The sequence below is a fragment of the Dicentrarchus labrax genome, unplaced genomic scaffold (genome assembly GCF_905237075.1).
Source record: "Dicentrarchus labrax unplaced genomic scaffold, dlabrax2021, whole genome shotgun sequence".
In the NCBI taxonomy this organism is placed as follows: Eukaryota; Metazoa; Chordata; class Actinopteri; family Moronidae; genus Dicentrarchus; species Dicentrarchus labrax.
In genome coordinates this window covers 1407757-1426079 of record NW_026136716.1, presented here as the reverse complement: position 1 = coordinate 1426079, position 18323 = coordinate 1407757, and the positions used below count along the sequence as shown (strand labels likewise).

Sequence of the window (18323 nt, the reverse complement as noted above, 5' to 3'; positions counted from 1 at the left end):
CAAACCTTAAACTTATTTCTGAATAAACTTTGTGTCCCAGTTAAGGCGTGATAAATACGTTCAGTTGTACACTTTGATTGTGTCGTGTGTTGCTACATGTCTTTATAGTTTCCACCTCTAACGGAAAATACTGTGTGGAGATGTTCCTGAACATACTAAATACAGCCATTAGTCATTAATGGGTTAACCCATTAGTGCCCAAAGACTATATTTAGTGTGGTAAGGACAAACGCCATCACACTTGTTGTGATTGGTCTAAAGGCTGTAATCTGGTACAGACATACTTTGGGCAAGTATCAGTCCAACTGTGACATTTTTAGATCACATGAAGAATCACATGTTTATCAATGGTCACACATGTGAGGGGCTCCTATCTATGTGTTCCATATACATGAAAGTTGAGTTATTATCAGTCACACAGCAGGTGAAAGCATTTTGTTGAGGAGCCATTCCTCATTGGTTTCAATGGGTTATAATGCATTTACAGGAAGTTTCAAAAAGGTTTAAAAAGTCATGAAAAATGATCACAAATAAAATCCTATCTGAAATTTAAAAGGTTATTAAGTGTCCCTGACCCCCCTCAGGGTAGAAAGGCGGCTCACAGTGACAGAATGTGGTCCTGGTGCATTTTAAGACCAGTTGTGGCGCCTTAAGCTGAATTCCTGCCCAGAGGCTGTCCTACCTCCTCCTACCTTCACACAGTCACATAGGGTGGCCATTCGTCCGGCTTTAGGCCGGACAGTCCGGCTTTTAAGTGCCCTGTCCGGCTGCAGCCTTAAGCGGGACACTCATTTGTCCTCCTTTTGAGAAAATAACTAAAAAGGTCCACCTTTTGACACATTACCTCGTTAGTTTAATACTTATTGGCTAAAAATGTGTGTCAAAATAAGTAATTTCATTGGTTACATTTTCGTGTCCTGACCTATCAACACATGGCTCATTTTAATATTCAAATGAGCCAGGTGATCACCTACCACCAGGCTGTCAATCAAGCTCCCAGGGACAGAGAACATAATGTGAGCTAACGTCCGTTGTTGGACTGAAATTCTGAAAATGCTCATACTCATATGTAGATAGGCAAAGTCTATACATCTGAAACAGAAGGTGCTGCATTTGTTTTACCCTTACTTATCTATCCAGATAAAAACATTAAGAACAGTTTCTGTATGATGGTTATTAGACCTATGTAATCTGAATTGGAAGGGCATGTTGTCATGAGCTGTATCTTGTATATTTATTATTAGCTATGTGGTATGTGTATGCACCTTTATGTAATCTGGAAAAACATTAAAATTTAAAACCGGATCATACCAAACAAATATCTGCTTGCATGTCCTCGTGTATGCAAAGTGTCCTCCTGTTTGATGTGAAGGAAATGGCCACCCTACACTCACACCTGACACCCCCGTGCTCCCACTACAATCCTCCCTCCTTTATATAATAATAATATATAATATATAAAATCCTAATATCCACTGTGGAGTTTCTTATTTCCTTTATAGAACTTCACAAGTTTGATTCATATTCTAACTCTTACAGTTACAGTTTGGGTCAAATTTGATCTGTCTTGATATTTGACATCAATAAAAACACTATAAATGACGTTCTTTTGTACAGGTGTGATATATTTTGTAGATTGATGCTGTTGTGGGTCAGATTGGACCCCTATCTATTGAACACAGTGTAGATCCATCAGAGCTGATCAAATCAAGGTGCTTTTAGGGACCTGTACCCATGTGCCAGAACTGAGCTCTTGTTGCAGCGGTCAGGGGTCGGACTCCGACCTGAGGCCCTTTGCTGCGTGTCACCTCCCTGTCACTCTACAGCTCTCTCTATCGATTACAGGGACTATAAAACCCCCAAAATATATCAAAAATGAATTATCTTTTAATCTTATCTTTTGTCTGTTGGTTAAATGTTAGTTAAGGTATAATAATAGATCATTGTGTGTGTGTGTGTGTGTGTGTGTGTGTGTGTGTGTGTGTGTGTGTGTGTGTGTGTGTGTGTGTGTGTGTGTGTGTGTGTGTGTGTGTGTGTGTGTGTGGACATTCATGGGTTAACAACAGTCACTTAATGCATTCTTTTACAAATAATTTCTGAGAAAAGCTGAAGTTACCCAACAAACTGCTTCAGGTCACAAAAAGCCAGTTTGGGGACTCTAAATTTCTTGAGAATGTAAAACTTCAGGAACGTCAATGTTTCCATCTTCAGGGGCGTGACGCACAAACACCTGAGTATAAAAAGAGGCAGATGGAGACAGACAGCAGCAACATCAGCCCAAGAGCTGCAACATCCAGAAGGGTTCAACACCGACCTCCATCTGCAAAGCTTCATCTCCTGCTGCTCCAGCCAACCTCCAGACGGTAAGACAAGCTCCTCTCCTCTCTCATGGGGACTTCAGCAGTGACTTTTTAAGGAAAAAACTGCACAACCTGTTGAAATGATTTGGAAAAGAATATTCAGTTGATAACGATCACTTGTCCACAGTTTATGTCTGATCTGTTAGCTCCTTATTAAGAAGACAAAGCTTTTAGTCTGTGAGCTCCAACACGGTGAATAAACTCACCTTCAGTGTCAGATCACTTCGTGACACATTTTACAAAGCTGTGGTAAAGCTACGTGTATGGCAGACATTTTTATGATTCACATTCACATTTATTTGGTTTCATGTTGATAATTTAATCTTGTTATATTTGTGGTGAAACTGTCAACTACTGATACAGGAAAGGAGTGTAAAACAAACAGAATGTAAAATGTGTTCACTGGAGGATAAAAGTAAAAATCAGACACAACTTCCCAATATGTCAAATGAAATACTACTTGTGCTGCTGCCGCTCATAATAACGTACTCAGTGGGAGTTATGGCCTCTAATGTGACTGCATTCACAATCTACAGCAGTGTTTCTCCCCTAGGGGCACTTTGGAGTACTGCAGGACATTGGTTTTTAAATGTTCATTTAAAGAATATCAGTACAATCATTCATAAAATAGTACATAAATTCATTAAATAATTATACTATAATGAGTTCAATTAAAACTGTAAATGCAATCCTTTCAATGCAATTGTTAACTGCAGTAAAACCTGTGGAAAAGAGTTGCCTCCTGCCACCGAGGATGACAAAGATCCTCAGTGAAGCTCAACCTCAGTTTCTCAGTAAAATGTGCAACCTTTCAAAAATCTGCAGTTCAATGCAAATTCAATGCCGTCTTAGTGTTACTGGACGATGACAAGAAACTGGCTGTGAATTTGATGAAATGTAGTATTTAAGTGTTTCAATTCCAGTTTTTATTTAATAAGTGAGACTCTGATGCCACAGTGCTCTATTGTACCTCTTTATAGACATTTCACTAGTCAGGGGTACTGGGCCGATAGCAAGTTAAAGGATGAAAAACACAAATGAAAAACACTGATCTATAGTGATCATTGGATCTATATTCATTTATGCAACTGCATGGGCCTCATCTAACAGAGTTCATGTGGATCCTTTTGCAGTTGGTGAATAAGCTACAAATCCAAGTAATCAGTCAGAGTTAATTTAATGGATTTTAGATACAGTAGACTGTGTTTTTAATAACCCTGTGCAGCAGGAAAGGCATTAAATGCTTTATGAAGCGAACCCTGAGCACCATCCCTTACACTGCACTGTGTGAACTGTATCTCTCCCAGCTCAGACACTTTCCTGCCGGGGATCCATCATGGGGAAGCTGAGTGCGCTGCTCCTCCTGCTGGCAGGTAAGAGAGCCATTGGAAAGTTTAAAGTGCTTTACTATCTAACCTTTATTTTAAAGGCGTTAGCTGATGAGCCAACATGCTGCAGGCTCTACGGGAGGTTTTATTTTACACATTATATACCGACATTACAGTGTGACTGTGGGGTTTAATGGCAGATTTCTCTGTTTCAAATACAAAATGTACCTGAATGATAAATCTTTAATAACATATGCTCATCCATGAAATCAGTCCAAATCAATAAGGGTTGGGACTCCTTTTAATCAACACAAGGAATCAAGTTGGGACCATTTAGTTTCATACACTGAAGAGATTTATGAATAAAATAAATCCCCTCATGTTGTCATTCACACTGAAGGAAAATATCTTCTAAATATTGATTTCATTCATTCAGACTTTTACTCCCAGAATTCATTGCACTGATAAATGTCATTTTAAGTTGGAGGTGTGAATTGCAAAGAAAGAAAGTTGGTCTTGATAGATTGATGTATGATGTCTCTCATTTCTTTTCCTTTTAAATTCACACTGTAGTTGCTGCCAGCCAGGTCGACTTCTCTCTGTCTGCTGTGACAGAACTGAACTTCCCCAACTGTCCGATCAACTATTATGGACGCAATTACACAGCGCTGACTGTGAGTCAAATTAAACCATGTTTGAGAAAAGGCCCGTCTCTCCATCTACTGTTAATATCTAACAGACTGTTTGACTGCTAGCCACTGTTAGCTATATTGAATACAGATTTCAGTGAATGTTTAACACATAGTTTAATGACATTCTGGGAAATAATCCCCTCTGTCACTCTAGTAATCAAACTCAACACAGATTACTGAGCCGACTAAAACGACACATATATCTTTAAAGGAAATGATAAGGAAATAACAGAGCCATAAATCAGAGCATTAGCACATTCATATCCTCATATCAGCCTCAAAGAGTAAAACTATCCAGTATTTCAAATTGCAATCATTATATATTTAAAGAGAACTTTCTTCCGTTGTATCCGACAGTGGTAATAATCTCCTGATGGTTCAGATTTGTTATGGAACCCAATATTGTCCACAAATGTCCAATTATTTCCCCCAGTTCACTGTGAGCTCTCTTCTCTCTAATGCAGAACTGCTCATACGGGTCAGAAACCGTCCCATTTGTAGTTTACGTACGAGGACCTGTTGGACTGAACCCTTTTACACCACAATGAGGAAAACGTTTGGATGTCCCCACCGACCTGAATTCACCTCAGACTCATTCATGTATGTTTTTTTTCTCTGCAGGTGGAGCAGACACCCAACGTTTCTACTGCACTTTGTTTCAAAGGCTCAAATGGAAGCGACTGTATTCACATATCGAATGGTGGTTCTGACACAGCAACCATGGTGGTTTCTGTTAGTACAACAAACATTACATTCAACCTGCCAAGCATAAAGAGCGTGTCACAGTGCAGAGTAGAGTTGACCCTTAAAGAAAATAAAACTGGCTCAACCAAGATGGTAAGTTATCATCATTAATATGATTAATTGATTTACTGTTCAGCCTTTTGTACAAATTTCAAAGACATTGATTGGCAAAGGGAAATTCAAATCAAAGTTTATTTGTAAAATATAAAATAAATATATATATAAAATATTTCCTAATATGTTTTGTATCTTTTCTGTTTATGTTTTCAGGGAGTATACTTATACCAAGCTGGACAACAAGCGGCTGTGCTTTGCAGTCTAAAGTTTAGCCTCCCTACTATTGTAAGTATATGTAAGGCATATGGACGTTTGGTCTCAGAGATTAGCCCGAGTCTGTTACTGTGGCAACTTTTGTCCTTAAACCAAATGAAGGATGTGATTTCAGACTTTCAGCCTGAAGTTCACCACTGGATTTTATAGAATCTGGTCCCTGAGAGTAGACCCAGTTGGTTCCTCTCATGTATTACCAACACAGTGTGACTCACTGTGTGACCCAAGCAGCCAATGTTCCTAAAAATGAGCCCAGAAGGTCCTTTAACAAGAACCCTCAAACATTTCTGACAACAGATAGCTGTCAGACTTCAAGACTTCATCATCTATTTAATTCAAATGTGATGATGTTTCTTTCCAGTGTTTCTACATACTAAACAATGTGTTAAGAACACATGGCAACTGTTGAAATGAGTTAAACAGTCTATTTTGTTATGCAGTGGGTTCTGGACCTTCTGGGTTTACAATGGTTGCTGGGTAATTATCCCATGTAATGGTAATGTATGACAGGTACAAACTGGGGCATCCTGACGGACCATTAACAACATAGAACTTTAGTTTGAAACAGTTCCTCATTGCTCATAAACACTGCAGTGAAGTAACAGTAATGCAGTGACACATTTATGTCGTATTGGCTCTGTAGTATTTTAAATGAACAGTGACAATGACACTCAGCTTCTATTTTTAGGGTATTTATGTCCACATAAGATGAACAGCACAAATCTGATTCTGATTCATGCTCGGGCCTGAAACTGGAGACAAATATTTATACATGTATAAAAAGGGGAACTGAAGTCACTCAGAGTTAGTACAGTATTACATTATTAACCTTGAATTTTGTCTATTCCTTCTCTAGTCTGTGAATATGACGGTCGATAACTCCACTGTGGACTCAGTGCTGAAGAATAATACTTCTTTTTTTTTGGACATAAGCGGCTGCAGAAACCAAAGTAGGCAATTTAGATGTTTATTTCCATCTGATATATTGTTATTTCCTCTCCTTTACGTTTTGTACACCAGTTTAATGTTAAATTAATTTCATAAACCTCCTATCACCTCCCAGACACCAGTTTTAAGACTGGAGAAATAATGTTCAACAGCTCAGAAACCTGCTCCCAATTGGTCTGTTCAGTTGAATCATCTGGAGTCAGTGTCAGTACATGTGGATCAGAGGAGTCTTGCATCGGCAATAACATGTAAGTATGATTTCATCCTTCAAAGCCTGCTGACTACATTTCCCACAATGCAACTCGACTGCTGACCGTTCTTTTGGAGAGTCAGGTGTTTTATGCTAGTAGCGGCTAATGTAGCCAGAAACTGAGGATGATGTTTTCAAGTCTTTTGAGAAGAGGGAACCAATTCATTGTCAATCACCTTATTGATTCATTGACTAACTGTATATAGTATATTGATTTTTTTCTGCTCTTTTTCACAACAAAGACGTCTTTTACACCATTTATAATAATTAGAATAAAAATAATAACTACATATATATATACAGCATTTTTCTATCCAATGACTGTCTCAAGATCTAGAGATTTTCTATTTTTATATACTCTTGGAGGCTTTTATTGTCTTTAATCGATAGTGGCAGCTGTAGAGTGACAGGAAAGAGGAGATAGGGGAGGGAGTTGAACCCATGGCCTGCTGCAGCATGGACTCATGGTACATGGAGCTCCAGCTCTGTAGTTGAGCTACCAGGGCCCCCCCACAGAGGTTTTATTTAATCTAAGGTCACTGAGGGATTTTTCAGATCCTTTGTATGGTATCTGTGGTTAGGTTTGTATTTGTCTTTGTCACAATAGCAGTGCCCTCTGCTTTTAGTTAAGTTAATACACATCGTCCTGTCACTCTAGTGAGGATTCATTTTCCTCAAAGTTATATTAACTGGAAATGTCATCTTCATAGAATAAAACACCTTTCTTTCTTAGAGGTCTTTTTATCTCAGTAATAAAAAGACAGAATATCTATCCCTTTCCTTCTCCATCAGGTGCGTAAAACCCGCTGACGTGTGCACTGTGACTGCCTCCAGCATCATCGATTTCTCCAGCAGAGTCCACTCTGTCCCTGATCGCTGCGTATACAGTCTGATGAAGCCTCTAGGAAGCTCAGCCTTCAACCTACTGGCGGGTTTCCGTGAGCGACGCCGCCAAGATGTGGCGTTTTTGGACCACTTGATACTGTCCCTGAATGGGTCAAGTGTCAAAATCTATCTGGAGCAAGGTGGAAGAGTCCGGGTAAGCTGCCACAATCCATCCAAAGACTAACAGCCTATTTATGGACTCATAAATCCTCCTTCCATCCTCTTTGTTTGATCAATCACTGATGATCATTACAGGCCAGGAGTTACTTGTGTTGATGTAGTTCAAGACAGGTGTGGTGGTGGAACATTTTAAATATCACAATATAATGTGATCCTATTTACTCAAGTGTAATAAAATAGTTGCACAGAATTACGATGCGGTGCTATTTGAGGTTTTAACCTGGGCTGGATGGATAGCTGCGTCTAATGAACGTTGGTGCAACAGGAACATTCAGATTATTTTTACTAATGTTCTCATTCGTCACTTCTGTCATACGTTACTTTTTCAGCATGTTCTTTGTTTTGTTGTTCTGCCAGTAAACACTATTGAAAGTGTTGTTCTCGCTGTGAGTGATAAGAGGAGACAATCGGAGTTCAAATGTGCTGGTGTTACCTAAACTAAAGATTGAAAAATCCTTCTTTAAGTTGGAACAAGCACCCATGCAAAGCACATGTTGGTGTGTGTTTGTGTTATTTCAGCCAGTGTTTCCCTCATGTTGCCTATCTGCTGTGATGTAGGATGGTCAACAAACGCTAACGCTCAACGCCACGGGTCAGGTGGTTCACGGGGTGGAGCTCTCGAAGAACCAGACTGGAGTTACTGCCAAGATTCCTTCCATCAACGCCACAGTCTTTTTTGATGGCAACACTGCACATGTGACAGGTACAGAAATCCTATCTGGACAAAATATCTGTGTCATTTCAAAGTTGTTCATGTTGAAGAGTGACAGCTGAGCTTACTGATGGAAGTTCTTTTATTTGTCTTTAATTGCCTCCTGACATCGACCAGGACATTTTGGAGCTATGGAGGGCTTGTGTGGCAACCCCGCTAATTCCAGTCAGAACTTCACCCTGAGTGCAGCCAAGTCCTCTAATGACAGTGCAGCCAGGTAAAACTCAGTCTCAACCAAACTGATATAACCTGTTTATTAATGCAGCATTGGTTTCTAATTGAATGTCCCGTGCTGTTTGTCGCCTCCTAGCTGCGAGACTCTGCACAACCAAACCGCTGACAGCTCGATCAACTGCACCCGCACAACTGAATAGTAAGAACTGACCAATCAAAACCTTCCTATCATCTTCAGAACAGGAACGAGTCATCTTTATCATACGTTCCTACACGATACTGTTCAGAAACCTGCTAATTGACTGTCATTCTTCCTCCCAGCTGCAATCTCATAAAGCAGGCCCCCTTCACTGTTTGCCACAACCACTCTGACCCCGAGCCCTTCGTAACCGCCTGCACAAACACTCTGTGCAAATATCCAGCGGTGGACGGCCTCAACAAGTGCCAGTTTTTGGAGGCTTACGCCGAGTCCTGCCGCCTGAAAGTGACCATTACAGTGGGGAACTGGAGGTCAAACGCCAGCTGCTGTAAGAGCGTCATTTCACTTCAATGTTTCATAAGACAAAATAAAACCGTATTGGTTTCCTCCTGCTGTTCCAGGCTGAAACAAATCCTAATCATACAGGACAGAGAAAGTAGAATTATTGACAGAAACACAACCATCAATTTTAATACTGGAGCAAAGTCAGAATGTGGGTAAAATGTATATGGTATACATATACTCGTATACAAATTCTGTGCAGTATATATTTGTTTAGCTACATTCAACTCAAAACTTCAGTTAAAATTTGACATGACGTTTATTTCATTCAATGTACAATTTAGAGCATCAGTAATGGTATTAAGGCCCTTTACATAAGAAACAACAACAACAACTAGAGAAGGCAGTTCCTTAATAAATTGGCTGTTCAAAGGTTGACGCTAAACTGAATTACTGGCTTTAATTTGTATCGTATTGAGGAAGCTGAAGAAATATTGTAGCTGGTAAAGTGAGAAACACTAATCACGAGTTTAAAGTTTGAAAAATACTTGTCTGCCCTAATTAGCTCATCTCAATCAGCTGTGTGCTCCCAACCCCAATGAAAGGTTGCCACGGTGATAATGGGAGAAAGTTTGAATAGTTTCTTTGTGAATGTATGAATGTGTGGGAAGAGGTTGGAGATCAGTGGGTTTGAAGGTTTCTTGTTGAATTTCGAACATTGCGTCCATAAGGATGAACGGGGAAAAATGCCAGAAAACCTGGAATGTTTTGAAAAGTATGAAAGAGAAAAGTAATAGTAACCCGATTCCTGAATGAGTTGAATATTTTGACATTTGAATGACGTTTTTGGACGATGAAAACTGTGGAGGGAGTTAAGTGCCACCCAATAATAAATGACTGCTACGTAAATACTGCAGTATGATCAACAAAAAGGTACAGATGGTAAAAGTATTCACTGTGCAGAATGAATAATTATCACTGATGCATTTCAATGTTCAATTTAAATGTTTAATACATTTGATCTTCTTTTATATAACTAGTGCTCTGTTTTTGTGAAGCACTTTAGTGTCTGCTGCTCTAGAGAGCTATTATACACATACCTTTGTACTGAATCTATAACTATAGAATCACATGTTTTGTATTTGTCATGTTTACCTGAAAAGGTAGCTATAGCTGTCAAATAAAAGCAGAAGGAAGTCGAGTATAAAAAAATCAGTTAGTTCATTAAAAATGTTTCACTGTTCCTGGACCAGTGGAGTATTTTGGATTTTTGTTGTCCAGTAAAAAGTGCATCACAAACTTGTTTACATGAACAGTCATTCGTCCTTTATTTGATAGTGAGCCTCATGTGTCTGTCTGTCTGTCTGTCTGTCTGTCTGTCTGTCTGTCTGTCTGTAGCTGCTGTCCCTCAGGCCTCCTGTCAGGATCAGGACTGCAGTGCTCATGAATTCTGCGGTGAGAAGCTCGGTTCGACCAGCTGCCTCTGTCGGGCCATTTTCGCTGCCAAGTACAACTCAACAAACTCTTTAGGTACTGTGCCACAACCGTCACATGAAAAAACATTTTCTAGATTTTATCCTGTTATGAGACACTTTTTAATGTTTGTTGTTTTGAAATAAATTCTCTACAAGTTTTTGGAGCTATAACCTGTAAAGTTTGAACTGTTTTACAGACTAGCAGGGAATTTTATATCAGTTAGCTCGGGAGCTGAATTGGATGTTTTTCATTATATTTATAGAGTTCATTTTAATTGTACAAAGTGTTCTCCAGAGGAAGGCAAACAAAGCCAATGACAGAAAACAGAAGAGCAGGTAACTCATAAACCAGCTGCTGATATGTCCAAAGATGATTTTAGTTCTGGAAACATCTGGCAGAGGCACAGCGGTTTTGGGTTTTGGGTTTTGTGGTTTGGTGCAGAGCCTGTCGGGCCTCTCCAGTCTAATGTCAGTTAAGAAGATAACATTAGCACGAACCAGCTGCTGCAGGATGAATAAATCCATATTAAAGTGGTGACTGTTTGACTACTTTGTCCTGCTGTTCAGGCGAGCCGACAGTCTGCACGCAGAACTCGGCCACTCTCACTCTGGCTGGTTGTCTGCTGACGGACAAAGGCATCGACTACTCTGCCTTACACCTCAAGGACCAGAACTGCACAGGTCACATAGACAGCAAGACCCACATGGTGACTTTCAGCTTCAACAGCAGCAACGCCTGCGGGGCGGAGGTTATGGTGGGTATTGTCCTCCAGCACGGGCACAAACTGTAAACTCAACCTTTGGTTCAATACAGGGAGGACATTTTCCACTGGTTTTCTTTATTTATGACAGAAAGACACGTTTGAATTACCAGCTGGATGACAAAGACTTTTTTCTCAGTCAGGACTGTAAAAATCACAGGTGAATATGAGAAGAATTTGATCGCTGTGATTAAATGAAGCTGAAAACATGTCTGTGTTCCTGTCTCAATCTAGAAAAACAACAGCCAAGTCCTCTACAAGAACACCGTCATGATGGCGAACGCCTCCGGCATCATCACCCGCAACGACCAGGTAGCGATTGACTTCTCCTGCCTCTACGCCGTGCCAGAAGTCAAGAGTGTGTCCTTCAAGATCAAAGACAGGTGTGTGTGGGGGGGCGCTGAGCTTCACCTGGTTGTTCATGTGCCGACTGAATCCTGTTGTAGTTGAAGTTAAAGACAGCTGAAGTGTGTGTGTCCGTGCTCTTCAGCTCTGTGGTGAAGCAGATTGTATCTGGAGTTTGGAATTACACTGTGACGATGAACGCCTACAACGACTCCGGCCACAAGAACCTCGTCAACGCAAACACTGAGGTCGGGCTGAACCAGAAGATCTGGGTGGAGCTGAAGACAGATGGGCTGGACAACAACATAGTCACCGTGGTCACCGACTCCTGCTGGGCATCCAACGACTCCTCACCCAATGGGACCCTGCGATACGACCTTGTCAAAAACGGGTGAGAAAAACACAAAAAAACTGTGACTTTGTCGGAGGCTCTACTGCTGCTGATGTCATCATGTCCGTTTCCTGTTTCTGAGCAGATGCCCGAACGCTGCTGACAAGACGGTGATGACTGAGGGAAACGGAGTGGGAACGTCCAACGGCTTCTCTTTCAACATGTTCGAGTTCTCTGGGAAAACCGGTGACATCTACCTGCACTGCAAACTGGAGCTGTGCCTCACACAGAGCAATGCCTGTGCTCCGGTAAGCAGGGAGGAAATACTCGAGTAAAAAGTAGTAATATGACAATGTAAAAATACTCAAGTAGAGGTACTGCATGAATACAGAAGTATCATCAGCATATTGAACAAATCAAACCATCCCCTGTCTGACAGAGCTGTGGAGGTCTCAGGAAGCGCAGATCTCTCAGGTCCAAATATGCCGATGGAAACCCAGCCCTCATCTCTATGACCTGGACTAAGTAGGTAAAGACATCTCCCTTCTCATTAATTACATGGCTGTGTATAAAGCCGCTCACAGTTAAAGATTGATCTTAAGTGTGTCTTTAATCAGAATTAAGTGCCTTTCATAAACATTTAAATTATTTAAGAGGGCATCAGAGGAAGAGCACTCACACTTTACTCAGTTTATTTCCTTTTTTTTAACAAATTCATTTGTTCTTTAGGTCAGAGTTGATTTGATCATACTAATGATTTTGCTTTTCTTGGTGCTCAATATGTAAAGTTTGTCCTGTGGTTGGCGCTATAGAGGAAAGTTCACAGGGCATTAAAATCTAAAGTGTCAGTAGCAGGAATGTGATCAGTTAATTTATTGGTAATCTGACGATCAGACTTTGATATTTTCTGTGCAGAAACAGAAAAATCTCCATCAGAGTATAAATCATGACTAATTCCTGTTTTGTTTGGTTGTCTTCTCAGATGATTCCTGACTCAACCTTCATCCCAATGAGGAGCCTGAAAGCTCGCTGGTTATGAAACAATGTTTGAAGTTCTTTATTCCCGAGTAGCTGCACTAAGGTAGCAGCTACTCTTCATATAAAACAAGACATATAACATTATATAGAACGTGTTTCGGACAGGATAGTTGTTCACGTCGGTTAATTAAGGTCTGGGTTTTTGTTCATGTGTTTTTACTGTTGCTGTGAAATATGATATAATTATCATAACACTGATCTTCATTGGATCCACCTGTGAAGGATCATGTTATTTCTGCAGAATTGGTGCTGAGTCAATCCAATGATTCAGGCCAATTAATAATGAGAGTGGAACAAAATCTTTGGTGAAATAATAATAATAGAAGTGAAGTGTGCAATGAAGAAAAATACCGTAAAACTTTGATTAAAAGCAGGTTCCCAATTCGACACGCCATTTTAAAAAGGAGTTTATACAGAGTAAAGTACTTTTTTATATTACAGACTGTAAATTACACAGAAAACCACAAATATACCATATCTCACTACGATCATACGGTATTTTCATGTGGCAAAACTGTTGCTTTTGATGGTAAAAACTGGTGTGACTGTAAAACCAACAGTACTAAACTCCTTTTACCGTAACTATAAAAAAACTCTACTGTGTTTATTTACAGTGTAGAGGCCTGTCCTGTTTAAAGGCCTGTCTCGTTTAAAGGCCTGTCCCATATAGAAGCCTGTCCCAAATAAAGGCCGGCTATTAATTGAAGTTTTACGGTAATGGAGGTTTACAGGGTTTTATTTACTACATGCACTACTTCCTGGTACTGTGGGCTCTTTTATAAAACATATATAATTTCTTCTTCACTATGATGTTAACCGCCTACTTTAACTGTACACAGCCTAAATGCTACCTCGTGAATGCAGAAAGTTCTGTGTTTTGGTGACATGAAGTTAAAAGAAGTCTGTCAGGCTCAGCTGAAAGAAGCTTTGCAGCAAGAAGGTTTAGAGATCCAGTGGAAGGAAAATACGCCACATTAAAATGGTGTTTATTAGTAGATTGAAGTAACTGTGAATGAAGATTGATTACACTGAGACGTGCTGTTGTACTATTACTATTAGCATATTAAAAACCAAAAAAATGTAATAAAGGAAGTGGGAGAATACAAACATGATTCTGAATCATTTATTAATTCATTCATCAAAACCTGTTTGCTTTAGATTGGTGTGTGAGTGTGTGTGAGTAAGTCCAGAGTTAGATATTGATCTTCAGAACATCAAATCATTAAAGAAATGTTCTTCACTTTTTTATTTACATCCTTGAGACTGTCCATGTCACTGGTTCCCAACCTTTTCTTTTAGGGAGCCCTTTTCTATCATTGAGTGACATGTTGTTGTCATATTATATTCAGTGCAAATCAATAACAGTGGAGAACAACTGATAAACTGTCCAATGAGTCCAAACAGTGAATTAGTGAATAATGAAGTGTGTTTTTTTCAGTAATAATTTCAACAATAATTAATCAGCTTCTTTTTGGACAGAATCAGTTTCCTCTCCTTGTTCAATGAGCTCTTTGGTTGTTTGAACTTTTCTAATGCAGGACAGGGCTGTTTATCGGAGAGTGAAGGCTCTGTCAATAAAGGCTGTGTTCAGGTCTTTGAAGCTTTAGATCTTAAATCTAAAATTAAAAAAAACAACAATTTCATTTAGTTGCTTTCACAAAAATGAACAAAATGGTATTAAAAGGAAAAGATTTTCCCATATAAATAATATAAAATACAAAAAGCGCTGAACACGTATTAAAAGAGGTGTATCGCAGTTGTGGAGTGCAGTTATATAATTCTGCACTGATTTTGAGCTTCTTGGTCACATGACATGGAAGGTATTGAAAAATAAAAATCAATATTTGTCTGTAGAAACGTGTAAATAAAATACAAAAAGCGACTACAATAATACAATACCCAGCACACGTGGTGGTCTACCACATAAAACACAGCGTTATGAATAAGAACGGCATCTATGAATCAACTTACCACTGATGTTTTCATCCAGCAGCTGTCAGTTTGAATCCAGAAAAAATTAGAGATCCATTTTAAATGTTTAAATAAATGAAATGTCTACAAACGTTTTCTTTCGCTCGGCTACCAGAGGAGCTAACATTAGCAGGACAGTATCCGGACGTGGACGGTTGAGTTGTTGACAGCGAGAAGACGTTTCAGAGGGAACAACTGAAGATTCGTCCTCTTCTTTTTCTCCTCAGTGCTCCGGACTTGTACTTTACGCCCAATTTTAGCAAACACACAATCCAGCTAACTAGCTTACACGTATATATAGGCACATAAATCTTCAGAAGCTAGTAAATAAAATTAAAATTAGATTAACCTAAGTAGCTGAAAGAAATGTTTTTTATCCATATTAATCCTCCGCTATGGGACAACAAAATGAATTTAAGTTATTTTTAAAGTTTGGACTATTATTTAAGATGGAAACTTTGAAGACATGAATGCAAACTATATTCTCTACAGATCACCTTGGTCAGGCATTATTAAAGGCGAGGTAAACGATTGTAGGTAACGCAAAATGAAGATAATCGAATATCAATAATATGCAAACTGATTTCCACTTCCCAACATGTTCACACCTGTGTCAGTGAAATGTTGGATTACTCTGACAGACTGATCCTTTAGTCTGGGAAAGAGGAAAATGGTCCCTGTAGGGATGTGACACAAGGGAATACAGGAATTTACAACAACTTTTAGAGTGTTCTTCCCGTGTAAAGCACTATTAAGTCAAGATACATGTTTTTGCCGTGTTATCCTGCTGCTCCTGCGGCTGGGGAAGTAAAATCTGATGGTTGAGGGAGCGAGAACTGATAATGACCCCGGCCCAAACTTCAACCTTGGATAGGGAGAAAATCGGGCAAACTTTGCAGCGTTATTATGATTTATGTCTGGCTTTGTGAATAAACTCTCTGAAAAGGAAAGTCTGTGAAAGTAAAGAATAAAACTGAAAGAGCAGAAAACTGAACACCAGGCTGCTGGCAGACAGGGATGAATAATACTTTAGTGATCTTAAATTAAACCGTAGCTCTCCAAGCTTGAGATTCATAACAGTCAGATATTTGGTTGTTCGAAGTGACAATACAGCTGCAGTAGTTTACTTTTCGATAAAAGGAAGTATATCTTTTCCAAGTTTTCTGTCATACATCATCTCCACACACACACACACACACACACACACACACACACACACACACACACACACACACACACACACACAATTAAATATATTAATAAACTAATTTTAACCAGATTTTGTTTATTCACCATCTCCACCATACTCAACCTTCTACAAGCATCAATCTGCACATCCCTACATGAGCTGGTATCCAACAGAAGTGAACATTGATACATATAGTAAATCATCTCTAGTCGTTTGTCCTGACTGAATACTTTGTAACGCAGCTGCTGAATCTGAACATATGACTACTCTAAAAAGTACATGTAAATGCTCTGTTACTGATTTCACTATGTGGGTTCATTGTAAAGTTTTTAATATAATATTAAATCATCCATAAAATGTGTCACCTAAGCAGTCAGTTTACTAAATGATAGGAAAAGAATCCCTGAAAGGATCACAAAACTACAATATTGACTATGTCCCACACTGTACTCCCCTACAGGAGCAGAGTCTGCTTTTTTCTCCTCCCCTCTCCTCTTGTAGTAATTTCCCCACGGGATTATTAAAGTACCTATATCTGATTCTGATTCTGATAAAAATTTAAAAATGTTTAACCAAACAACAAAGTTGCTGGATGTAACAGTGTCTCAGGTGTTCTTAAAGCGCTGATGAGTTATACATCAACATTTTCTATAACCTATTGTAAATTTAATTTTTTTTATTGCTTGACTGCTTGATAATATTCAGAATCAAGTTAAGAGACGAGTTCTGCAGTCCTTTCTTCTGCTGTCGTTGGGCTAGTGAACAACCTGACCAGCCAGCATTTCATCTTCTTGAACTTTTTGTCCAACACCATCTTCATCTTCACAGAGACACACTTCATAGTGGGGGAGCACGAGTGCTGCATCAAGGCTACCAGCAGTGGGAAGAAGAAGAGCGGCATTGTGCACTATTTACTGCTGGACGGGGAGAAAATAGCAGCTTCGACACAATAGCTGAGAACTTTCAAAGAGACTGTGTGGATGAGCACGCCATGTAGAAATACCAGGCAGATACAAACAACAATGGGTGCGCTTTATTTTGAAGGATCTGTATTTCCATTTGGTTTTGATGACACATTTTGAAAATATGTTCATGTAAATAATGCAAATAAACACTGAAAATGTGCAGCATTCACTTTGTTGTATGTTTTTATTTTCTACTGGGTGATTTATTTTACTGCTGTGCAACTTTACTTTGAAAGGGGGGCCACAGTTCCACTGCCAATAATCGATTATCACAAGCAAATAATCAGAGAGAGAAAGTGATTTTGTCCTGTTAGGTCATTTTTGCGCAGCCTCCACGCAGTTAGTGACGTCTTGAACGTCACTGCGTCAAGCAGGCGGCGATTGGCTAGAAAAAGACCGGAACAACGGAGGTTTCATATTCTAATTAAAAGCATTGAAGATGTGCACATTAAATATGAATGGAAATCGAGAATAGAACAGACAAAAATAACATTTTTGGGGGTTTGAATTTGTTATTTACGTTTTGTTAGTGTTAAAAGAGATGAATATATATTTTTTATGTAATAGGTTACTTTATTTCCGTGAGGTAGGTTGTTACGACAGAATATACGGTGTGAATGGGATGCTTTAACTAAATAATTAGAACATTTTACTATTATTGGAGCAATTCGTGGAGTGATACCAAATCATTCAGTGGAAAATAAAGTACAGTATTCATCATAGAGTCCCCATTTGCTGTCACGTGGCTCAAAAACCTCAATATGCTCTTAAAGTTGGAGGTAATTAAGTACAGTCTGTGTGTATGGAAGTCCATTTCCACCAGTGTGACGGGACAAAAAGATTCTGTAAGTCATAATGAGAAACCTCAAAATAGATAGAGAGATAGACTCATAGCAGCCAGGTACATTTAAATACAATAAAATACAATAGAATAAAGTACAACAGTAGAATAGAATAGGTAGAAAAGATAAAAAAGAGAAATAGGTAGAAAAGATAAAAAAGAGAAATAGGTAGATAAGGTGCAAAGAAGTTGCAGTTGCAAGATGGTGGTAATAATAATAATAATAATAATATTGGCTTAAAAATAAAGTTTCTCAGTATAAAGACTTCCATACATATTATAAGGGAAGGCCACGTTATGTGCATGACACAAAAATCTGTTAA

At 39.1% G+C, this 18323-nt stretch overlaps 1 protein-coding gene across 1 annotated transcript; it reads left to right on the top strand.

Annotated features, from left to right (window-relative positions):
• The first annotated feature begins 2221 nt into the window (after positions 1-2221).
• LOC127378314 (uncharacterized) lies at positions 2222-14141 on the top strand. The gene is made up of 19 exons (XM_051426924.1): positions 2222-2363; positions 3668-3733; positions 4262-4362; positions 5002-5217; positions 5395-5466; positions 6311-6404; positions 6518-6650; positions 7445-7691; positions 8276-8420; positions 8547-8646; positions 8740-8802; positions 8925-9130; positions 10483-10614; positions 11127-11314; positions 11555-11703; positions 11811-12056; positions 12142-12304; positions 12436-12521; positions 12979-14141. Exons 2-19 carry the CDS (start codon positions 3697-3699, stop codon positions 12980-12982), a joined length of 2382 nt encoding a protein of 793 aa, XP_051282884.1. The 5' UTR covers positions 2222-2363; positions 3668-3696; the 3' UTR covers positions 12983-14141.
• Positions 14142-18323: the final 4182 nt, after the last annotated feature.